Genomic DNA, 25,788 nt, shown 5'->3' on the forward strand with positions numbered 1-25,788 from the left:
GTTTTTTTAAATAAAGCAGTAAATTATATAGTTTTGATTAGCTGCTACTGATGATATCAATGTTAATATGTATTAGCAGTAGTAGATAGTCAACAGATTTAGTTCTGTTCATTATTTCGTGAACAAAATTAATAAAAAAACAATAATAATGAGCAGAATTAAGTTCAGCACTCCTCATGTAGCCCTTGGTAAAATTAATTTCCCACCCCTGCTACCAATCTCACAATGCATAAACAGCATCACTTGCAATGCTAGAGCCAGTATTAGGGTAAGGTCACACAGTGCGTTTTTCGCTGCGTTTTTGCGCGTTTTTCGGGTGCGTTTTTGCTCAGAAAACTGCATGACTTTGCTTCCCCAGCAAAGTCTATGAGTTTTCATTTTTGCTGTCTGCACACAGCGGGTTTTTTTCAGCTGCGTTTTTGTGGTGCCCACAAAAACACAGCATGTCAATTATTTCCGCGTTTTTCATCCATTGAGTGCAATGGGATGTTGAAAAATGCAATGAGAAACGCAAATTGTTATTATAGTTGCGTTTTGGTGCGTTTCTATGACCAGAAACGCAGCTATAAACGCAGGGGGTGGGTAGTAAAGTGACATGTACAGGAAGAGGATTCCTTCTGTCAGTAAACACAAGCGTGAATCCTCCCGATACCGTCACCGCTGCTTTAATCTCCCGTCCAGCGCCATGTCCCGCTCCCGTGCGTCGCCATGTATGGGTGGGAGATGGAAGCAGCTGCAAAACCAAAAGTGACAGTAGAAAAAAAAAAGTCATACTCGCCTGTCTGCAGCCTCCCGGTGCCATGTCGGCTCCCAGCTCCTCTCCCGGTACCGCCACCCTCGCTCTGGCTGTGTGCAGTCTCCCCAGGCACGTCCGATGCCTGCAGGCCCTGGCGGTGGATCACCTGATGCGGTCACCTGACGCATCAGCTGATCGTAAGTCTCGCGATGACGCCGGCTTTTTACCGCGGCCGGCTATCAGCTGATGCCGTCAGGAGACTTCATCAGATGATTACCAGCAGCTCCTGATGCTGTCGGACAGGAGTCAGCACGGACGTGTGTAGGTGTTTTGGGTTTTTTTGCACTGATGCATCAGCTGATTGTATAAACGGCTTTTATACAATCAGCTGATGTGTCATGTGCTTCAGCCCCTTGAACCTGACACATCATCTGATCGCTTTGCCTTCCAGCAAACCGATCAGATGATATTGGATCCAGATTGGACGGCGCGGGACCTTGACCCAGGATTACTGCAGAGGGGGGTTCTTTATTTCAATAAAGATGGAGTCACTAATTGTGCTGTGTTTTATTTCTAATAAAATATTTTTCTGTGTGTTGTGTTTTTTTTTATCTGTACTAGAAATTCATGGTTGCCATGTCGAATATTGGCGTGATACCATGAATTTCGGGCTTCGGGCCAGCTGATAATACACAGCTAGCTCTAACCCCATTATTACCCAGCGAGCCACCCGGCATCAGGGCAGCTGGAAGAGTTGGATACAGCGCCAGAAGATGGCGCTTCTATGAAAGCGCCATTTTCTGGGGTGGCAGCGGACTGCAATTTGCAGTGGGGGTGCCCAGAAAGCTTGGGCACCCTGCATTACGGATTCCAATCCCCAGCTGCCTAGTTGTACCTGGCTGGACTCAAAATTTGGGCGAAGCCCACGTCATTTTTTTTTTTTTTTTTTTAATTATTTCATGAAATTCATGAAATAATGAAAAAAAAAAAAGGGCTTCCCTATATTTTTGGTTCGCAGCCGGGTACAAATAGGCAGCTGAGGGTTGGGGGCAGCCCGTAGCTGCCAGCTGTACCTGGCTTACATACAAAAATATGGTGAAGCCCACATCATTTTTTTGGGGGGCAAAAAACTCCTGCATGCAGTCCTGGATGGAGGATGCTGAGCCTTGTAGTTCTGCAGCTGGTGTCTGCTCTCCTGCATACACTATTGGGTGTAGTATGCTGAGCCTTCTAGTTCTGCTCCCCCTGCCTCTCCCTCCAGCATACAGTCCTGCATACAGTCCTGGATGGAGGATGCTGAGCCTTGTAGTTCTGCAGCTGCTGTCTGCTCTCCTGCATACACTATTGGATGTAGTATGCTGAGCCTTCTAGTTCTGCTCCCCCTGCCTCTCCCTCCAGCATACAGTCCTGGATGGAGCATGCTGAGCCTAGTAGTTCTGGAGCTGTCTACTCTCCTGCACTAGTGGAGAATAAGAACATATTGAAGAAGACATCAGACCTTTTTTCTTTTTTTTTTCCCCCCACAATCTTTACTGATAAAAAACGCATAAAAACGCAGCAAAGAAAACGTACCAAAAACGCATGCGTTTTTTGCCGCGTTTTTGCCGCAAAAAACACACAAAAACGCAGCGTCAAAAAAAAAACCGCAGTGTGAACTTAGCCTTATTCTCTATTTTCTGGGAGGTCAGTGTGATTATCATCTTCTCTACACTCTTCTAAGGAAACCAAAAGGTTATAGGTATAAGGACAGGTTGAACTGTGATCTCCTAAATGACATCTGTGTGAGGAGAGTCTAGTCATCATGAGTAACTGTGCTAGGAGTTTTTTCCCGTTGTTGAAAACTTGTTTACTACAATCTATGTAGTTTCATCATATAGGACATTCTCGTGACTGAAATGTTAGCCTCATTCCCGGAGACAAAAGAAGGGAATTTTGTTTACTTACCGTAAATTCCTTTTCTTCTAGCTCCAATTGGGAGACCCAGACAATTGGGTGTATAGCTATTGCCTCCGGAGGCCACACAAAGTATTACACTTAAAAGTGTAAGGCCCCTCCCCTTCTGGCTATACACCCCCAGTGGGATCACTGGCTCACCAGTTTTAGTGCCAAAGCAAGAAGGAGGAAAGCCAATAACTGGTTTAAAGACCAATTCAATCCGAGGAAACATCGGAGAACTGAACCATACCCCATGAACAACATGTGTACCCGAAAAAACAGAAAAACCCCGAGAAAACAGGGCGGGTGCTGGGTGTCCCAATTGGAGCTAGAAGAAAAGGAATTTACGGTAAGTAAACAAAATTCCCTTCTTCTTTTTCGCTCCTAATTGGGAGACCCAGACAATTGGGACGTCCAAAAGCAGTCCCTGGGTGGGTAAAAGAATACCTCGTGATAGGGCCGTCAAACAGCCCTTTCCTACAGGTGGGCAATCGCCGCCTGAAGGACTTATCTACCTAGGCTGGCGTCTGCCGAAGCGTAGGTATGCACCTGAAAATGCTTGGTAAAAGTATGCAGACTCATTCAGGTAGGTGCCTGACACACTTGCTGAGCCGTAGCCTGGTGCCGTAATGCCCAGGATGCACCCACGGCTCTGGTAGAATGGGCCTTCAGCCTTGAGAGAACCAGAAGCCCAGTAGAACTGTAGGTTTCAAGAATTGGTTCCTCGATCCCCCGAGCCAGGGTGGATTCAGAAGCTTGCGACTGTTTACGCCGACCAGCGACAAGGACAAAGAGTGCATCCGGGTGGCGCAGGAGCGCCATGCGGGAAGTAGAACCTGAGTGCTCTCACCAGAACCAACAGATGCAAATCCTTCTGAAATTGATGGACTGGACGAGGACACAAAGAAGGTGAGGTGATATCCTGATTGATATGAAAGTGGGATACCACCTTAGGGAGAAATTCCGGAATCGGACGCAGAACTACCCTGTCCTGGTGAAGGACCAGGAAGGGAGATTTGTATGAGAGCGTTGCTAGCTCGGAAACTCTCCTAAGAGACGAGACCGTTACTAGAAGGCCACTTCCCGAGAAAAGCGGGAAGGGAGACCTCTTTCAAAGGCTCGAAAGGCGGCATCTGGAGAGCAATTAGAACCTTGTTCAGATCCCAGGGCTCTAACGGCCGCTTGTACGGAGTGCTGAGACGACAAACTCCCCGTAGGAACGTGCGTACCTGAGGAAGTCGTTTCTGAAAAAATACAGATAGCGCTGAGACTTGTCCCTAAAGGGAACTGAGCGACAACCCTTTTTTGCCAACCTAGATTGCAGGAAGGAAGGAAACATAGACGATGCAACCGGCCAGGGAGAAACACCCTGCGCCGAGCACCGAGATAAGAATATCTTCCACGTCCTGTGGTCAATCTTGGCGGACGTTGGTATGCTAGCCTGTCTCATGGTGGCAACCACGTCCTGAGGTAATCCTGACGACACTAGGTTCCAGGACTCAATGCCACACCATCAGGTTGAGGGCCGTAGAATTCAAATGGAAGAATGGCCCTTGAGACAGCCAGTCTGATTGGTCTGGTAGTGCCCCCGGTTAGCCTACCGTGAGGCACCACAGAACCGGGAACCACAACATCCTCGGCCAATCTGTAGCGACGAGGATGGCGCGGCCGCAGTCGGTCCTGATCTAGCGCAGCACTCTGGGCAACAATGCCAGAGGTGGCACATAAGGTAGCTGGAACTGCGACCAATGCTGAACTAAGGCGTCTGCCGCCAGAGCTCGATGATTGTGAAACCGTGCCATGAAGCTGGCACATTGTTGTTGTGCCGTGACGCCATTAGATCGACGTCCGGCCTCTGTCAGCGGCGCCAGATCTCCTGAAACCCGTCCGGGTGAAGAGACCATACCCTTTCGGCCACACCCCGGCGACTTAGGAAGTCAGCTTCCTAGTTTTCCACGCCTGGGATGTGAACTGTGGATATGGTGGATGCCGTGTCTTCCACCCACATCAGAACCTGCCGGACTTCCTGGAAGGCTTGCCGGTTGCGCGTTCTTCCTTGGTGGTTGATGTATGCCACCGCTGTGGAGTTGTCCGACTGAAGTCGGATTTGCTTGCTGTCCAGCTGCTGTTGGAAGGTTTGTAGGGCAAGATACACTGCTCTGTGTTCAAGAACATTGATCTGAAGGGTGGACTCTTGCTGAGTCCACGTACCCTGAGCGCTGTGGTGGAGAAAAACTGCTCCCCACCCTGATAGACTCGCGTCTGTCGTAACTATCGCCCAGGATGGGGATAGGAAGGACCTTCTTTTTGACCATGAGGTAGGAAGAAGCCACCACCGTAGAGATTCCTTGGCCGCCTGAGAAAGAAAGACGACTCTGTTGAGGGAGGTCGACTCCCCGTCCCATTGGCGGAGAATGTCACATTGTAGTGGACGCAGATGAAACTGCGCGAAAAGAACTGCCTCCATTGCTACCATCTTACGTAGGAAGTGCATGAGTCGTCTCAATGTGTGCGACTGGTTCTTAAAGAAGAGATTGCAGCCCGTAGTGAATGCTGTTTGTCTAGCGGAAGCTTCACTATCGCTGAGAGAGTATGAAACTCCATGCCTAGATATGTTAGCGATAGGGTCGGGGTCGGATCTGACTTCAAAAAGTTGATGATCCACCCAACACTCTAGAGAGTCTCCAGCGCAACGTTCGGGCAGTGTCGGCATGTTTCCTAAGAGAGTGCCTTGACAAGTAGATCGTCTAAATATGGGATCACAGAGTGACCCTGAGAGTGCAGGACTGTGACTACTGCTGCCCTGACCTTGGCGAAGACCAGTGGGACTGTCGCTAGCCGGAAGGTAGAGCTACGAACAGAAGGTGTTCGTCTGCTATAACGAAGCGTAGAAACGCTAGTGCTCTGGATCAATCGGCACGTGTGGATAAGCATCCTTGATGCCTAATGATGCTAGGAAATCTCCTTGGGACATTGAGGCGATGACATGGCGGAGGGATTACATCCGGAACCGCCTGGTGTCCACGAGCTTGCTGAGCAGTTTTAGATCCAGAACGGGACGGAACGGCCCGTTCTTATAGGCACCGCAAATAATCTGGGGTAAAAACCGTGACCTTGTTCCTGAAGAGGAACGGGGGTCATCACTCTTTCTGCCTATAGAGTGCACCCTGTTTGCAGAAGAGCAGCGGCTCGGCCGGGAGGTGGAGAAGTTCTGAAGAATCGAGTTGGAGGACGAGAAGTGAGCTCTATCCTGTACCCGTGAGACAGAATGTCTCACACCCAACGGTCATTGACCTATGGCAGCTAAATATCGCCAAGGCGGGTGAGCCTGCTACCGACCGAGGATGCGGAGAGAGGAGGCCGCAAGTCATGAGGAAGCCGGTTTTCAGACTGTCTCTTTTTTGGGCGTGACTGAGCCCGCCAAGAATCTGAGCTCCTCTGATCCTTTTGAGTCCACATTGGACGAGGAAAAATGGGACCTGCCCGAGCCTCGAAAAGACCGAAACCACGACTGCCTCCTGCTCTGTTGGGGTTTGTTGTGTCCGGGCTGAGGAAAGGATGAATCCTTACCCCTGGACTGTTTAATGGTTACATCCAAACGCTCACCAAACAGTCGGTCAGCAGAAAAAGGCAACTGGTTAAGCAACCTTTTTTGGAAGCAGAATCTGCCTTCCATTCACTTAACGAGCAGACCAGGCTCTGCTTAAAAACACGGAGCAGCGTAGGCTACTGCCGTACGGTTCGCAGAGTCTAGGGCAACCTGAATTGCGTAAGAAACAAATGCAGACATTTGAGAGGTTAAGGATGCCACCTGCGGCACAGATGTACGTGTAACCGTGTCAATCTGTGTAAGACAAGCTGAAATAGCTTGGAGTGCCCCAAGGGTGAGAATGCTGGGGCCAACGGTGCGCCGACAGTCTCATAGATGGATTTAGACCAGAGATCCATCTGTCTGTCAGTGGCATCTTTAAGTGCAGCTCCATCTCCCACTGCAACTATGGATCTAGCTACAAGCCTGGAGATTGGAGGATGCCGCTTGGGACACTGGGTCCAGTCCTTGACCACGTCAGGGGGCAGGGATAACGTGTATCCTAAGCCGTTTGGAGAAGCGCATATCTGGATAAGTGTGGTGTTCCTGGACTGCCTCTCTGAAGGCAGAGTGGTCCAGAAAAATACGTGAAGCTGACTCCTCCACTGGAGGAGCTGGGTGAGAAATAACCAACATTCTATTGATGGACGCTATAAGAGTATTCACTATGGCGTCACCATTAGGTGTATCCAGATTGAGAGCGGTCTCAGGATCAGAATCCTGAGCCGCTACTTCCGCCTCATTACACAGAGAGTCCTTCTGCTAGGACCCTGATGAAACCGAGGGCCGCTCATAGTGAGCCCGCTTAGGCTGTCTGGGACTGACGTCTGTGCAGAGCCGTGACTCTGGGATGCGTGTGACACTCCCGGAGCTGTTAGTTGTTCACACTGAGGGGGGCCATGGATCAATGATTCAACAGTGCCCATGTTGTGAGAGACATGTCCGGACTGCTAGGCTTCTAGTATCATAGCCATAGTCTCAGAAAATCTGTCAGTAAATACTGCAGACACCATCCTCATCCTCTGGCCATTAGCAGAGACTCCGGCTGAGTTAGACATAATGGGGGTCTATGTAACCTGCCGGCCGTATAGCCGTACATGCTGTACCGGCTGCATAGAAAAACATGTGGTTCTGCACCTTTGTTTTACACAGAGAATATGCTGATAACTCCTCCGCACAATCCAGGAGGGTATATACAACGTGCGACCAAACAGTGCAATGTATATAGTACAAGCATATCTATAAGTGCACTTCTGCACTAGTGGGGTTAGCACCACAGGTGCTGCTTAACGCCTGTTGCAGCGATTGTGTGACTATCAGAATGCCAGGGTCTTCCACACTTGTCTCTGTATCGTACAGAAACTGACACTAATGGCTGCCGGCGTCCTTGTAGAGAAGGAAGCCGTGGGCGTGCCTGAGAAAGTGCGGGAATCCGGTTTCACAGTGCACACAGTGAGAGGGGTGGAGTATGCAAAACATACTCCAGCTCTCAGCGCTGCTGTGCTATGCAGCGTCACGCCCCTACCCTGACTGTCAGGCCTGTGGGCGGTAACGAAGGGAGACTAGGCCCAGAAGCCGGGGACTCGAGTTAATAAGCGCGGCCGGCATATCAGTGCTGGCCGGCGCGGAAGTCCCCGGCGCACCACAAATCCCAGCGGCGCCTTAAATAAAAGTGGCAGCGGCGGTTAGCGCAGTAGTCACCCAATACACTAACACACCCAGCAACGCTGTGGTGTGCGATGGCACTAGTGCGGACAGCGCCGCTGTCCCTGGCGCACTAACACACCCAGCAGTGCTGCCATGTGTCTGCGCGGTCCCCACAGGGACACAGAGTACCTCCATGTAGCAGGGCCATGTCCCTGAAGATACTCCGCTCCATGTCCAGCAGATACCAGGGGCTGTGGATGGAGCACGGTCTCAGTGCCTGGAGACCGATAGAATCCCACTTCACCCAGAGCCCTGTAAAAAGGGATGGGGAAGGAAGCAGCATGTGGGCTCCAGCCTCCGTACCCGCAATGGGTACCTCAACCTTAACAAACACCTCCGACATGAAGTGGGGTGAGAAGGGAGCATGCTGGGAGCCCTGTATGGGCCCTCTTTTCTTCCATCCGACATAGTCAGCAGCTGCTGCTGACTAAACAGTGGAGCTATGCGTGGATGTGTTGCCTCCTTCGCACAAAGCACAAAACTGGTGAGCCAGTGATCCCACTGGGGGTGTATAGCCAGAAGGGGAGGGGCCTTACACTTTTAAGTGTAATACTTTGTGTGGCCTCCGGAGGCAATAGCTATACACCCAATTGTCTGGGTCTCCCAATTAGGAGCGAAAAAGAAAAGTCAAGTAGTATAATACTTATGAGGATCTATGTGAGATAACATGACCCAACAGAAGATATGAAGCCTATGAATTTTCAGAAGAAATGAACAGCTAAATAAGGTGGGGAAGATTTGAGAATTAATATAAGAAGAAAAAAAAACAATCATGGTGCTTCTTTAAGGCATAGTGACCTGTATATTAGGCAAAATGTACTTACTTGCAGGTTGCGTGTAATCAGTTCTAACTTTCCCTCAGGCGTTAGACAATCACCCATTCTGTCTTGTTTAATGGGCCCAATCTACAATAAGAATGCTGGAGAAAAAAAACAAACATATTATATAACATTAATTTACATGTACAGTAAGCCCCACAAACCTTTATCTGGCCTTCGGCATCATACACAACTTACCAACAAATACAATCACATATGAGATCAAATTGTAAGATATTAAAGATAAGTGGCTATATGGAAAAATGGCCATGACCATACGTAACGCTTTCCTACAGTTGCCAAGCATCATGTGAAGACCTTTACTGGGTAATTGTAGGATACAGGATGCCAATAATTATACAAGATGTGCAATCCACAGACTCTTCCAATCCATGTAAGGCCATATGCACACGTTCAGTATTTGGTAAGTTTTTACCTCAGTATCTGTTAGGCCACGTGCACACGTTCAGTATTTGGTGAGTTTTTACCTCAGTATCTGTTAGGCCACGTGCACACGTTCAGTATTTGGTGAGTTTTTACCTTAGTATTTGTAAGGCCACGTGCACACGTTCAGTATTTGGTGAGTTTTTACCTCAGTATTTGTAAGGCCACGTGCACACGTTCAGTATTTGTGGAGGTTTTACCCAGGGCTATGGAGTCGGAGTGTGGAGTCGGAGCTCATTTTGGTGGAGTCGGAGTTGGTATAAAATGCACCGGACTCCGACAATATATAATAAATTGGGGACAGTAGTGCAATGCAAAATGTGCTGAATACATTTTCATAGGAATTTGTGAAAGTTATGAAATGTCCTATAAATGGCTGTTCTATTCCTGATCTAAGGCTGCATTCACACACAGTGTTTTTGCTGTGTTTTTTGAGGATACGTTTTTCAGCTGCTAAAACAGATCAGCTTTTGTCGCTCTATTGGGAGACCCAGACAATTGGGTGTATAGGCTATGCCTCCGGAGGCCGCACAAAGTATTACACTTAAAAGTGTTAAGCCCCTCCCCTTCTGCCTATACACCCCCCGTGCTCCCACGGGCTCCTCAGTTTTTTGCTTTGTGCGAAGGAGGTCAGACACGCACGCACAGCTCCACAGATTGGTCAGCAGCAGCTGCTGACCATGTCGGATGGAAGAAAAGTGGGCCCATATAGGGCCCCCAGCATGCTCCCTTCTCACCCCACTCTTGTCGGTGGTGTTGTAAGGTTGAGGTATCCATTGCGGGTACGGAGGCTGGAGCCCACATGCTGTTTTCCTTCCCCATCCCCCTCAGGGCTCTGGTGGAAGTGGGATCCTATCGGTCTCCAGGCACTGAGACCGTGCTTCATCCACAACTCCTGTGGAGCCTGCTGGATAGGAGCCGGGTATCGTTCAGGGACATGGCCCTGCTACTTGGAGGTACTCTGTATCCCGGTGGGGACCGCGCACAGCAACACTCCAGCTTTGCTGGGTGTGCTAGTGCACCGGGGACCGCGGCGCTGACCGGGTTAATATGTGCCATTACACACTCAGCGTTGCTGAGTGTGTTTATGTATAGGGACTGCCGCACTGACCGCTGCTGCCATGGAAACACTGCGGCGCGGCTGGGACTTGTAGTGCGCCGGGGACTTCCACGCCGGCCGCGCTTTTACGGCGGCCGCGTTTATTACTAGAGTCCCCGGCTTTTTGCGGCCTAGTTCCTTTCCTCCCACCCCCAGCCCTGACAGGCAGGGGAAGGGCGGGACGCTGCTCAGAACGAGCAGCACTGAGGGCTGGAGCATGCTTTGCATACTCCACCCCCCTCACTGTGCACAGTGGGGCACCAGTTCCCGCACTTTCTGGGTCACGCCCACGGCTCCCTCCTCTCCTCAGGACGCATTCCTGTCAGCTCCTCGGACGCTGCAGAGGGGGACAAAGTCTGGGAGACCCAGGCAGGGACTCTGGTGGCCTCACAACCGCTTTAAGCGGGTGGTAAGCAGCACCTGTGGTGCTAGCCCCATTGTGCAGTAGTGTAACATTATATGTTTATTTTACACTGTATAGTGCACAGTTGATTTCTGGCTATATACCCTATTGTGTTGCTCAGGGAAGATAATAGCATGGCGCCCACGAAAGGCAGGGGTGCCAAAACACAGGCTTATTATGTTGCCTGCGCCGCATGTACGACCCCGCTACCGACAGGTTCCACTGACCCTCATTGTGTGCACTGTTCGGCCCCTGTGGCACTTGCTCAGCCAGAGCCTCTGCTAGGGGGGGCCCAGGGGGAGCCACCTGCTAACACTGTTCAGGTGACAGGGACGGAGTTTGCAAAACTCTCTGAGACTATGGCTAAGATACTAGAAGCCTTGCAGTCCAGGCCGGTATCTCAGCACAGGGACTCTGTTGAATCTTTGTTCCCTGGCCCACCTCAGCTGGACCAACAATGTCCTCCCGGGGTATCTCATGGATCCCAAGCTGAGGGTTCTGACACAGACCCCAGCCCCAGACCGACTAAGCGAGCTCGCTTAGATTTTCCCTCGACATCATCATATTGTGCAGGGTCTCAGAGGGGGGAAGCTCTGGTTGATGATGCGGAGACAGCTGATCAGGATTCTGATCCTGAGGCCGCTCTCAATCTTGATACTCCGGACGGGGACGCCATAGTGAACGACCTTATTGCGTCCATCAATCGTATGTTGGATATTTCTCCCTCAGCTCCTCCGGTGGAGGAGTCAGCTTCCCAGCAGGAGAAATTCCGTTTCAGGTTTCCCAAGCGTACACCGAGTATGTTTCTGGACCACTCTGATTTCAGAGAGGCAGTCCAGAATCACCATGCTTGTCCAGATAAGCGTTTTTCTAAGCGCCTTAAGGATACACGTTATCCCTTTCCCCCTGACGTGGTCAAAAGTTGGGCTCAGTGTCCCAAAGTGGATCCTCCAATCTCCAGACTGGCAGCTAGATCCATACTTGCAGTGGAAGATGGGGCTTCACTCAAAGATGCCACTGACAGGCAGATGGAGCTCTGGTTGAAATCCATCTATGAAGCTATCGGCGCTTCTTTTGCCCCAGCATTCGCAGCCGTATGGGCGCTACAAGCTATCTCAGCAGGTCAAGCGCAAATTGACGCAGCCACACGCACGTCCGCGCCACAGGTGGCGTCCATAACCACTCAGACGTCGGCATTTGCGTCTTACGCTATTAATGCTGTCCTGGACTCTGCGAGCCGTACGGCGGTTGCAGCCGCCAATTCGGTGGTACTCCGCAGGGCCTTGTGGCTACGGGAATGGAAGGCAGATTCTGTTTCCAAAAAGCGCTTAACCAGTTTGCCAATTTCTGGCGACCGATTGTTTGGCGAGCGTTTGGATGAAATCATCAAACAATCCAAGGGAAAGGATACATCCTTACCCCAGCCCAAACCGAACATACCCCAACAGAGGAAGGGGCAGTCGAGGTTTCGGTCCTTTCGGGGCGCGGGCAGGTCCCAATTCTCCTCGTCCAAAAAGCCTCAGAAAGATCAAAGGAACTCTGATGCATGGCGGTCTAAGTCACGTCCTAAAAAGACCACCGGAGGTGCCGCTACCAAACCGGCTTCCTCATGACTTTCGGCATCCTCACTCCGCATCCTCGGTCGGTGGCAGGCTCTCCCGCTTTTGCGACACCTGGCTGCCACGGGTAAAAGACCGTTGGGTGAGAGACATTCTGTCTCACGATTACAAGATAGAGTTCACCTCTCGTCCCCAGACTCGATTCTTCAGGTCATCCCCGCCTCCCGAGCGAGCCGAGGCTCTTCTGCAGGCGCTGGGCATTCTGAAGGCAGAAGGAGTGGTGGTCCCTGTTCCTCTTCAGCAACAGGGCCACGGTTTTTACTCCAACTTGTTTGTGGTCCCAAAGAAGGACGGGTCTTTCCGACCTGTCCTGGACCTGAAACTTCTCAACAAACACGTAAAGACCAGGCGGTTCCGGATGGAATCCCTCCGCTCCGTCATCGCCTCAATGTCCCAGGGAGATTTCCTTGCATCGATCGATATCAAAGATGCTTATCTCCACGTACCGATTGCTCCAGAGCACCAGCGCTTCTTGCGCTTCGCCATAGGAAACGAACACTGGCAGTTCATGGCACTGCCGTTCGGCCTGGCAACAGCCCCACGGGTTTTCACCAAGGTTATGGCTACTGTAGTAGCGGTCCTCCACTCTCAGGGTCACTCGGTGATCCCGTACTTGGATGATCTGTTGATCAAGGCACCCTCTCTAGAGGCATGCCAACACAGCCTCGACGCTACCCTGGAGACTCTCCAGAGTTTCGGGTGGATCATCAATTTTCCAAAGTCAAATCTGACACCGGCCCAATCGCTGACATACCTTGGCATGGAGTTTCATACCCTCTCAGCGATAGTGAAGCTTCCGCTGATCAAGCAGCGGTCACTACAGACAGGGGTACAATCTCTCCTTCAAGGTCGGTCACACACATTGAGGCGCCTCATGCACTTCCTGGGGAAGATGGTGGCAGCAATGGAGGCAGTTCCTTTCGCGCAGTTTCACCTGCGTCCTCTTCAATGGGACATCCTACGCAAATGGGACAGGAAGCCGACGTCCCTCGACAGGAACGTCTCCCTCTTGCAGGCGACCAAAGCTTCCCTTCGGTGGTGGCTTCTTCCCACTTCATTATCGAAAGGGAAATCCTTCCTACCCCCATCCTGGGAGGTGGTCACGACGGACGCGAGTCTGTCAGGGTGGGGAGCGGTTTTTCTCCACCACAGGGCTCAGGGTACGTGGACCCAGCAAGAGTCCTCGCTTCAGATCAATGTTCTGGAAATACGGGCAGTGTATCTTGCCCTGAAAGCGTTCCAGCAGTGGCTGGAAGGCAAGCAGATCAGAATTCAGTCGGACAATTCCACAGCGGTGGCATACATCAACCACCAAGGCGGCACACGCAGTCGGCAAGCCTTCCAGGAAGTCCGGCGGATTTTGATGTGGGTGGAAGCCACGGCCTCCACCATCTCTGCAGTTCACATTCCAGGCGTGGAAAACTGGGAAGCAGATTATCTCAGTCGCCAGGGCATGGACGCAGGGGAATGGTCCCTTCACCCGGACGTGTTTCAGGAGATCTGTTGCCGCTGGGGGGTGCCGGACGTCGACCTCATGGCGTCCCGGCACAACAACAAGGTACCGGCGTTCATGGCACGGTCTCAAGATCCCAGAGCTCTGGCGGCAGACGCCTTAGTTCAGGATTGGTCGCAGTTTCAGCTCCCTTATGTGTTTCCTCCGCTGGCACTGTTGCCCAGAGTGTTACGCAAGATCAGGGCCGACTGCCGCCGCGTCATCCTCGTCGCTCCAGACTGGCCGAGGCGGTCGTGGTACCCGGATCTGTGGCATCTCACGGTCGGCCAACCGTGGGCACTACCAGACCGACCAGACTTGCTATCTCAAGGGCCGTTTTTCCATCTGAATTCTGCGGCCCTCAACCTGACTGTGTGGCCATTGAGTCCTGGATCCTAGCGTCTTCAGGATTATCTCAAGACGTCATTGCCACTATGAGACAAGCTAGGAAACCAACGTCCGCCAAGATCTACCACAGGACGTGGAAAATTTTCCTGTCGTGGTGCTCTGCTCAGGGTATTTCTCCCTGGCCTTTTGCCTTGCCCACTTTTCTGTCCTTCCTTCAATCTGGACTGGAAAAGGGCTTGTCGCTCGGCTCCCTTAAGGGACAAGTCTCAGCGCTCTCTGTGTTTTTCCAGAAGCGCCTAGCCAGACTTCCACAGGTACGCACGTTCCTGCAGGGGGTTTGTCACATCGTCCCTCCTTACAAGCGGCCGTTAGAACCCTGGGATCTGAACAGGGTGCTGATGGTTCTTCAGAAACCACCATTCGAGCCAATGAGGGATATTTCTCTCTCACGCCTTTCGCAGAAAGTGGTTTTTCTAGTAGCAGTCACTTCACTTCGGAGAGTGTCTGAGCTAGCAGCGCTGTCATGCAAAACCCCTTTCCTGGTGTTTCACCAGGACAAGGTGGTTCTGCGTCCGGTTCCGGAATTTCTCCCTAAGGTGGTATCCCCCTTTCATCTCAATCAGGATATCTCCTTACCTTCTTTTTGTCCTCATCCAGTTCACCAATGTGAAAAGGATTTGCACTTGTTAGATCTGGTGAGAGCACTCGGACTCTACATTTCTCGTACGGCGCCCCTGCGCCGCTCGGATGCACTCTTTGTCCTTGTCGCTGGCCAGCGTAAAGGGTCACAGGCTTCCAAATCAACCCTGGCTCGGTGGATCAAGGAGACAATTATCGAAGCTTACCGTTCGGCTGGGCTTCCGGTTCCCTCAGGGCTGAAGGCCCATTCTACCAGAGCCGTGGGCGCGTCCTGGGCTTTGAGGCACCAGGCTACGGCTCAGCAGGTGTGTCAGGCGGCTACCTGGTCGAGCCTGCACACTTTCACGAAGCACTATCAGGTGCATACCTATGCTTCGGCGGATGCCAGCCTAGGTAGACGAGTCCTTCAGGCGGCGGTTGCCCACCTGTAGGAAGAGGCCGTTTTACGGCTTTCTTACGAGGTATTATTTTACCCACCCAGGGACTGCTTTTGGACGTCCCAATTGTCTGGGTCTCCCAATAGAGCGACAAAGAAGAAGGGAATTTTGTTTACTTACCGTAAATTCCTTTTCTTCTAGCTCTAATTGGGAGACCCAGCACCCGCCCCTGTTTTTTTGTGTACACATGTTGTTCATGTTGAATGGTTTCAGTTCTCCGATATTCCTTCGGATTGAAGTTACTTTAAACCAGTTTATAATTCTTTTTCCTCCTTCTTGCTTTTGCACCAAAACTGAGGAGCCCGTGGGAGCACGGGGGGTGTATAGGCAGAAGGGGAGGGGCTTAACACTTTTAAGTGTAATACTTTGTGCGGCCTCCGGAGGCATAGCCTATACACCCAATTGTCTGGGTCTCCCAATTAGAGCTAGAAGAAAAGGAATTTACGGTAAGTAAACAAAATTCCCTTCTTTAAAAAACTGCATCACCTGAAAGATTTTTGAACTCATAAATAATGCTTTCAATAGCAAAAGCAGATTGGAAAAACGCCACACAAACTATCTGCTCATTCTCTGTGAGGATCTGTTCTTGAGCACAAAAACGGATCCTCACAAAACGCTGTGTCTGAATGTCCTATCTTTTCTCCCATTGCCTTTGCTGGGATACCAGAGTCACTGCATTTCACTGAATTATTTTGCCATCAATGTTCGATATGTTTGTGACCAGAAAGAAATTTTTAGTAAGACACTGGCAGTAAAGGCAGTAAAAGATAGTAAAGCTCATCACAGCAGCCAGTTTCTCCAGACCTTAGTGGAAAAAGTTCTGCAAGATTAGGAATGCAAAAAAGAACAGGTTCTTGCTATTGTAACGGACAACGCTTCAAACATTATAAGTACAATTAAACTGATGAATGAGAGTAATGAACAACAGCTAGAAGAAAATTTAGGATTCAGTATGTTTGAGATGGAAGTGGCCTTCCATCTCAAACATACTGAGGTGCAGTGCTGTTTATGTAAGGCTATGTGCGCACTTTGCGTACTGTCCCTGCATTCAAATCGCTGCAGAAACAGTCCGTAATGAAAAAAAAAAAAGCCGATTTCATGCGCTCTGACTGCAGCCCCTCCCATAGAGCGGGAACTGCAGGCAGAGCGCATGAAAGAAGTGACATGTCACTTCATAGAACGCGCGCTTTGGGCAGCAGCCAAAGCGCTGCGCTCTAATACGCCACATGCGCACGTCTCCTGCATAATCTTCACAGATTATGCTGGGGACGCAGGCAGTTACGCTGCGGTGCAGATCGCAGCGTAACTGTATGCAATTACGCAACGTGCACACATAGCCTAACTGAGGAACAAACAGATATTACAACAGAAGAACAGCAAAATGATACTTTAGGATTAGATGATCTTGTTGAAGCTGCTTCAAAACACTTTCATATTCATCACATGCGCTGTGTTGTGCACAAGCTGCAGCTGGCAATAAGAGATAGTCTGCAAAAGGGACCCCGATTTCACACACCCGGCTTTTCGCCGGTTTGGCGGATGCGGTGCACTCCAGTACAGTGTATACAGTACAGTGGCAGCGAGACAAACGCCGGTCACATGCTGTCATGTAACCCGGAAGTTGCGGCGCTGCCACTGTATTATATCGTACTGTACTGGCGTACGCCGCATCCGCCAAACCGGCGAAAAGCCGGATGTGTGAAACTGGGCGGACATGCTGGAAATCTGATTGGAAAAGTGAGGAAATTGGTTATTGCCGCCAGAACCCCTAAAATTAATTCCATCTTGAAGAGACGTGCTGGGAAAGGGGCAATTATTGGTCAAGCCACTCGGTGAGGCAGCACTTGTTTAATGATTGAGCGATTGCTTGAACTAAAATCACTTCTTAGGCCCGTTTCACACGTCAGTGAAAAACACAGACGTTTTTCACTGACGTGTAAAACACGCATATGTCCCTCCGTGTGCCGTGATTCACGGCACACGTGGGTTGTCTAAGTGCAATCCGGGCTCTGTTCTCCGTGGTCCGTGATTGCACATAGAGATTAACTCACCTGTGCCCGCTCCTGCTCTCCATGGTGCTGAACGCTCCCGCGGTGCAGCATCCGGCCAGCGCTGACCCCCGCAGCAGCTGCTTCCGGGTCGGCTGTGTCGTGCATTCATGAATATGCACGACAGTAATGAGCCAGCTCAGAAGCAGCAGGCAGAACAGGCTGCAGAGAGCGCCGCTGAAGCCAGGTGAGTAAAAATGATTTTTATTTTATATGCACGTTTTTTTCTGGTAATGCCAGAAAAAAATGGACATGTCTCCGTGCGGCAATCACGGACACGCGGGTACGCCGCATGGAGACAAGGTCAGTGAAAAATCACTGATTTGTGAACAGAGTCAGACCCATTGATTATAATGGGTCTGCGTATGTCAGTGATTCTGGTACATAGAAAAAAAAGCACAAACGTACCAGAATCACTGACGTGTGAAACAGGCCTTATAGATATGGTGAACCTTCAAGTAACCTTAAATGAAGGTCAATGGACACAGGTGGCTGAATTGAAGGAATTGCTTAATCACCCATTTACCGTGACTAAAAAATTACAAGCTGAGGATTTAACTCCTGGCATTTTTATAAGGGAGTGGAAGAACTTGCTATTTTGCCTGTCCTAAAGAGGAGGTTTAATCGCAGATGGCATTTATGCTTCAATGAAACGGAGAGAGACACAGCTATTGGAAAATAAAATTCTTCTGGCAGCTGTTTATGTGGACCCAAGCCATCGTATACTGCTTGATGATCAACAGCTTACTAAAGGAAAAGAAGCTTTGAGTGAGGTAGCAGTTATGATGAGTAGCCTACAGGACTGCCAGGCGGAAGAGGACTTGGGTCCTGACAGTGCTACTGCTGTCATATCTTCATCCTCATCAGATGAGTTTAACTTTGACAAGTATTTGGATGACATGGAGCAGGCAAAGCGTTGTCGCAAGGAAAAAGATTTCACTCCGTCTCCTATGGCAGCAGATTGACCAGATATCAGTAAAATTATTCACTTGCTCTCAAAGAAATAGAAAAATTCAACCACTCATCAAAACTGACTGTGCATGAGGCAATTCCTTTATACCCGGAAATTGTTAGAGATGTTGCCCATGTGGTTACGGTTTTGCCTCCAACCCAAGTTAGGCTATGTGCGCACGTTGCGTATTTACATGCAGTTACACTGCGATCTGCACCGCAGCGTAACTGCATGCGTCCTGCGTCCCCTGCATAATCTATGAAGATTATGCAGGAGACGTGCGCACGTGGCGTATTAGAGCGCAGCGCTTCGGCTGCTGCCCAAAGCGCGCGTTCTAAGAAGTGACATGTCACTTCTTTCCTGCGCTTTGCCTGCATCCCCCCCGCTCTGTCTATGGGAGGGGCTGCACTCAGAGCGCATGGAATCGGCTTTTTTTTTTTCATTACGGACTTTTTATGCAGCGATTTGAAGCAGTGACAGTACGCAACGTGCGCACATAGCCTTAGTGTAGAGAGATTGTTCTCTAGCCTTAAAATTATTAGGTCAGATTTGAGGTAATCTGTGAAGGATGATCTGATGGAAGCAATTCTATTTCTTAGGCCGGCTTTACACGCTGCGACATCGCTAGCAATTGCTAGCGATGTCGAGCGCGATAGCTCCTGCCCCCGTCGCACATGCGATATGTGGTGATTGCTGCCGTAGCGAACATTATCGCTACGGCAGCTTCACACGCACATACCTGGTCGGCGACGTTGTTGTAAACGCCGAACAATATCTCCTTTAAGGGGGAGGTGCATTCGGCATCACCGCGACGTCACTAAGCGGCCGGCCAATAGAAGCGGAGATGAGCGGGACGTAACATCCCGCCCACCGCCTTCCTTTCGCATTGCCGGTGGACGCAGGTAAGGAGATGTTTGTCGTTCCTGCGGTGTCACACACAGCGATGTGTGGAGCTGCAGGAACAACAAACAACATCGTACTGGCAGCAGTAACGATATTATGGAAAGGAGCGACGTGTCACCAATCAACGATTTTTGACGTTTTTGCGATCGGTGATCGTCGCTCCTAGGGTTTACACGCTGTGATGTCGGTAACGGCGCCGGATGTGCGTCACTAATGACGTGACCCCGACAATATATCGTTACCGATGTCGCAACGTGTAAATCCCACCTTAGAACAAATTCATAGACTGCACAAATGTTATTTAGTATGTTTTTGTTGAAAACTGTTTTTTATATAACACTATGTAATACACAATGTAAGTGGCAAAAAACAGTTTTCAACAAAAACATACTAAATAATAACATTTAGTATATTGCTTATATTTAAGTGAAAAAGTTATTGTAGTGCAATGTGAACATCAGACATTTAATCATTTTTATGATACAATAATCAAGATATTTGGATAGAACATAAAATATAGTTATTGGAATACAACTTTAGAACACAAAAAACTGTAATAAATTGTAAATATGCAATACAATATGTAATTGTATCTATATATATAATTGCCTTATTCTGTCTGTCTGTCTGTCTGTCTGTCTATCTGTCTGTCTGTCTGTCATGCTCCGAAATTGTGTCCTTACGGTGACACAAAGCTGATTGGCCGCTGGGCTCGCCATGGCCCCGCCCCCCCACACGGATTGGCCTCTCGCCCCGGCTCTCTGCAGGCCCCGCCCCCTCACGCAATGCACGCTCGCTGTGGCCCAACTGACACGGGGCTCCGATTCCCAGGTGAGTACACACACATCAGATCACACTCACACTCACTCTCACACATCACATCCACACACTCACAACATGCTGGGATATCGCTTGCTTCTACACCGGCTCCGTCAGGATCCCGGCAGCGCCACACATAACCTTGCGATGCTGGGATCTTAACGGAGGCCGTGAACGCTGGTAACCATTATACACATCGGGTAACTAAGGTCCCTTAGTTACCCGATGTGTATCATAGTTACCAGTGTACACCGGCTCACACTCACACACACATCACATCGCATCCACACATCAAGGTCCTGCAGCTGCAGAACATACATAACATAACAGCACACACACACACACATACACACACAAATCAGATCACACTCACTCACATACACACATCACATCGCATCCACATACTCACAACATCCTGGGATATCGCTTGCTTCTCGGCGGCGATACTGTGCTGTGAGCTTCCAGGACCTGACGGAGGATCACATGGCCAGAAGCATGTGATATCCCCGGATGTTGTGAGTATCAGCGCGTATGTGCAATATCGTCAGTGTCTGTGTGTGTGAGTGTATGCGATCGGGTGTGTGTGAGTGTATGCGATCGGGTGTGTGTGTGAGTGTATGCGATCGGGTGTGTGTGTGAGTGGATGCGATCGGTTGTGTGGGTGAGTGGATGCGATCGGGTGTGTGTGAGTGGATGCGATCGGGTGTGTGTGTGAGTGTATGCGATCGGGTGTGTGTGTGAGTGGATGCGATCGGTTGTGTGTGTGAGTGGATGCGATCGGTTGTGTGTGTGAGTGGATGCGATCGGTTGTGTGGGTGAGTGGATGCGATCGGTTGTGTGGGTGAGTGGATGCGATCGGGTGTGGGTGAGTGTCGGCAGAGGAGCACGGCGTGCTGGAGGAGGCTGGGAGCAGAGAGGCTGATCTTGGGGAAGGCTGGGAGGGGGGGGCTGATGCTGAGGGAGGCTGGAAGGAGAGAGGCTGAGCAAACGTGCTCCATCCGCCATACTGCGCACTCCCCATCGTGCTGCATCCCCCATGCTGCGCACTCCCAAACGTGCTCCATCCGCCATGCTGCGCACTTCCAAACGTGCTCCATCCGCCATGCTGCGCACTCCCAAACGTGCTCCATCCGCCATGCTGCGCACTCCCAAACGTGCTCCATCCGCCATACTGCGCACTCCCCATCGTGCACCATCCGGCATGCTGCGCACTCCTAAGCGGATGGAGCATGATGGGGGGTGCGCAGCATGGCGGATGGAGCACGTTTGGGAGTGCGCAGCATGGCGGATGGAGCACGTTTGGGAGTGCGCAGCATGACGGATGGAGCACGTTTGGGAGTGCGCAGCATGACGGATGGAGCATGTTTGGGAGTGCGCAGCATGCCGGATAGAGCACGATGGGGAGTGCGCAGTATGGCGGATGGAGCACGTTTGGGAGTGCGCAGTATGGCGGATGGAGCACGTTTCGGAGTGCGCAGCATGGCGGATGGAGCACGTTTGGGAGTGCGCAGCATGGCGGATGGACCACGTTTGGGAGCGCGCAGCATGGCGGATGGAGCACGTTTGGGAGTGCGCAGCATGGCGGATGGAGCACGTTTGGAAGTGCGCAGCATGGCGGATGGAGCACGTTTGGGAGTGCGCAGCATGGCGGATGGAGCACGTTTGGGAGTGCGCAGCATGCCGGATGGTGCACGATGGGGAGTGCGCAGTATGGCGGATGGAGCACGTTTGGGAGTGCGCAGCATGGCGGATGGAGCACGTTTGGGAGTGCGCAGCATGGCGGATGGACCACGTTTGGGAGTGCGCAGCATGGCGGATGGAGCACGTTTGGGAGTGCGCAGCATGGCGGATGGAGCACGTTTGGGAGTGCGCAGCATGGCGGGTGGAGCACGTTTGGGAGTGCGCAGCATGGCGGATGGAGCATGATAGGGGGTGCGCAGCATGGCGGATGGAGCACGTTTGGGAGTGCGCAGCATGGCGGATGGAGCACGTTTGGGAGTGTGCAGCATGGCGGATAGAGCACGATGGGGAGTGCGCAGCATGGCGGATGGAGCACGTTTGGGAGTGCGCAGCATGGGGGATGCAGCACGATGGGGAGTGCGCAGTATGGCGGATGGAGCACGTTTGGGAGTGCGCAGCATGGCGGATGGACCACGTTTGGGAGTGCGCAGCATGGCGGATGGAGCACGTTTGGGAGTGCGCAGCATGGGGGATGCAGCACGATGGGGGGTGCGCAGCATGGGGGATGGAGCACGATGGGAGGTGCACACCTCCCCCCAACACACACACACACGCGCACTGCACAACACACACACACTAGGAATCACAAACAACGCCCTACACAGACACCCACACACACAGACAACGCTGCACACACAAATATACGCACATACTGCACAACACACACATTGCTCAAAACATACCTCCCCCCAAAACACACCACACCCACACAAACCGCACAACACACACACACACACAACGCTACAGACACACAGCGCTCCACAAACAACGCAACACACGCAACACACATACAACACCGCTCTCACCCCCCGCGACACTCAGAACATGTACAGCGCCCTACACAAACACTTGGTAACTACACACAACAACATCTATATATATAACAAAAATCATACATGAACTACACAATACGTAAATTCTAGAATACCCGATGCGTAGAATCGGGCCACCTTCTAGTATATATATATATATATATATATATATATATATATATATATACATATACACACACACACACAAGATATATGTAATCTACTGTATATTACATAGTGTATTACATATTTACAATTTATTACAGTTTTGTGTTCTCAAGTTGTATTCCAATAAATATATTTTATGTTCTAAATATCTTGATTATTGTATCATAAAAATGATTAAATGTCTGATATTCACATTGCACTACAATACATTTTTCACTTAAATATAAACATTATATGTCGCAGTCAGTGCAAGGGAAATTGAGGAGTCGGAGTCGAAGGTTTGGCTTACCGACTCCACAGCCCTGGTTTTACCTCAGTAATTGTAAGGCCACGTGCACACGTTCAGTATTTGATGAGGTTTTACCTCAGTATTTGTAAGGCCACGTGCACACAGTGAGTATTTGGTATTTTACCTCAGTATTTGTAAGGCCACATGCACACACTGAGTATTTGGTATTTTACCTCAGTATTTGTAAGGCCACGTGCACACGTTCAGTATTTGATGAGGTTTTACCTCAGTATTTGTAAGGCCACGTGCACACACTGAGTATTTGGTATTTTACCTCAGTATTTGTAAGCCAAAACCAGGAGTGGGTAATAAATCCAGAAGTGGTGCTCGTGTTTCTATTATACTTTCCTCTGTTCCACTCCTGGTTTGGCTCACAAATACTGAGGTAAAAATACTCACTAAATACATGTGTGCACATGGCCTTATCTGAATGGAAAATCTACTATCATGCTTAAATGAGTATGTGGCCCCTAAAACTTTATAATTATACATTATACCGCTTATACATTCATTTAGGTGAGTTTAGTAGCCCCTAAAAAAAAATCGTATTTCACTCAATTCTTTTTACATAAAGAAAACAAAACATTTTATTTTGATATGTAAATGCCACTCTCAATTACTATCTTCCACCCTCCTCTTCTGATGACTGACCGCGCTCCTACGAGTGGTGCCTGAATTCATCATCAGCCCTGCACACACGGACAATGCTGGAGCCGAGAGCTCACACAGTGTAAGGCCCCCTTCACACATCCGTGAAAATCATGCACGTTTTTCACGGATGTGTCAGAGGTGCGTAATGTCCTCCGTGTGCCGTTTTTATGGCACAACATGTGTTCTCCGTGTGCTATCCGTGATAACACACGGAGAACTGAACTATCTGTTCACCTGTCCGTGGCGTTGCTGTCTGTGGTGCTGATCTTGCTGATCTCCGGTCCTGCCGACTCCCCGCTGCTGCTGCTTTTAGCCCGCAGTGGAGTGAATATGCAATGAGCATAATCAGCGGGGTCGGAAGAAAGTGACAGCAGTGGCAGAGACAGCAGTGCTGGAGAAGGGGAGTATAGAATTTTTTTTTTATTTTTACAAACACTTATGTTTTCTCCGGTGCGTGTCACACGGATCACATCTGCGCGGTCCGTATGTGGGCCGTGTGACACCCGTGATACAGGAGAAAAACGGACATGTCTACGCGTGGAGCACATGGGCACATGTATGCTCCACACGCACACACGGTCCATGGCAAAACACGCACGTGTGCGCAGACCCATTGATTTTAATGGGTCTATGTGTGCCCGTGTATCCAGCACGTGAGGAAATGGATCAAACACGTACCGGAGACATGGACGTGTGAAGGGGGCCTAAGTGTGCTCCCATCCCGTTCTCCTGTCAGCAGCGGCCACTCACTGCACACAGGATTGCACAGTAGTGGGGGACCAATGCTTACTGAAGAGCGTGCCCGCTCTGCCAATGTAGGGTCCGAGAGTGTGTGGGCACACTCACTGTGTCAGTGCAGAAACTCTTTCAGCACAATTTCCTGTCAGCATTGGCTACTGTGTGACACTGTGTGGCCACTGCAAACAGGAGAGGATGATAAAAGTGTCAGAGTGGCGGCTGGGGATTTAGATGAGGCAGCCTTCCATCATAGAGGGGTGTGGTGTATGGTGAGAGGGCGGAATGGGGCATTGAGACCTCTGCCACGCCAGGGGTGCACCCAAACCCTCCCCACTTACATATCTAATACTATGCTTTATGTATAATAATCTTTATTTCTACAGCGCCAATATATTCTGCAGCGCTTTACAATTCAGAGGTTCATATACAAGCAAGTAAGGCTGCTTTCACACTACGTCTTTTTAACATGCGTCCTGAACGTTTTTTTGCTGCAAAAGCGGATCCTGCTTTTACAGCAAAAAACGCATGCAAACGCATGTCTTATTTTGCAGGATCCTGTCACTGGATGTTTAGGGGCGGGCATTGGAGTCATGTGATCGGGAGTGAGGGGAACTAAACGTGCCAGACTGGGAGCCGGCATCTGACAGCTGCGAGGCTCGTAACCAAGGTAAACATTGGGTATATTTGCTTGGATACCCGATATTTACTTTGGTTACAAGCGTCTGCAGCTGCTAGGAGCCGGGCTCCCTGCACACGTTACCAACGTAAACATCGGGTAACTAAGATAAGTGGTTACCCGATGTTTACCTTGGTTACGAGTGTCCGCAGCTCTCAGGTGGGGGAGAGGGTGAGACAGAGAGAGAGGGAGGAGAGAGACAGAGAGGTAGGAGAGAGATAGACTGATCACGGGGCTGGTTTCTGGGCATGCTCAGTAGAGCAAGCAGGATCCTGCCTATCAGCATGCCAGCGTTCACATGCGTTTGCGTGCTGTTTAGTCAGGATCCAGCAATTTGCAGAAGTTGGACGCAGCTCAAAAACGCTACAAGTAGCGTTTTTGAAAGATGTTAAAAAACTGCAAGTCGCTGGATCCTCACTATAACGCACGCAAACGCAGGTGAACGCATGTTAACGCGAGTCCATTGCAAATGCATTGAAATGAAAACGCATTTGCACTGGATCCGTTTCTGCGTTAAAAAAACGTTCAGGACGCATGTTAAAAAGACGTAGTGTGAAAGCAGCCTAAGGCCGGTTTCAGGCGTCCGTGCTTAATCAGGTACAAGCCGCATGTTTATGGTCATACATGTGTGAAATTAGTGTGACAGGTACCGGAGAAAACATGTGTTTTGAAATAAAATAAAAAGAATTTCTATGTTCACCTGTATCCAGTGCTGCTGTCTTCGGC

The 25,788-nt window shown here is 50.2% G+C and overlaps 2 protein-coding genes across 2 annotated transcripts in view; one reads left to right on the top strand and one right to left on the bottom strand.

Moving 5' to 3' along the window:
- Nucleotides 1-25,788, bottom strand: part of YARS1 (tyrosyl-tRNA synthetase 1) — a 109,438-nt gene that overhangs the window by 82,447 nt on the left and 1,203 nt on the right. Inside the window, exon 2 of the mRNA XM_075336176.1 lies at nt 8,792-8,886. Coding sequence (XP_075192291.1) covers nt 8,792-8,848 — 57 coding nt within the window. The 5' untranslated portion in view covers nt 8,849-8,886. The remainder of the gene's footprint in view (nt 1-8,791; nt 8,887-25,788) is intronic.
- Nucleotides 1-25,788, top strand: part of S100PBP (S100P binding protein) — a 141,603-nt gene that overhangs the window by 37,568 nt on the left and 78,247 nt on the right. The window lies entirely within an intron of this gene.

Source organism: Anomaloglossus baeobatrachus, chromosome 2 (assembly GCF_048569485.1).
Source record: "Anomaloglossus baeobatrachus isolate aAnoBae1 chromosome 2, aAnoBae1.hap1, whole genome shotgun sequence".
NCBI lineage: Eukaryota > Metazoa > Chordata > Amphibia > Anura > Aromobatidae > Anomaloglossus > Anomaloglossus baeobatrachus.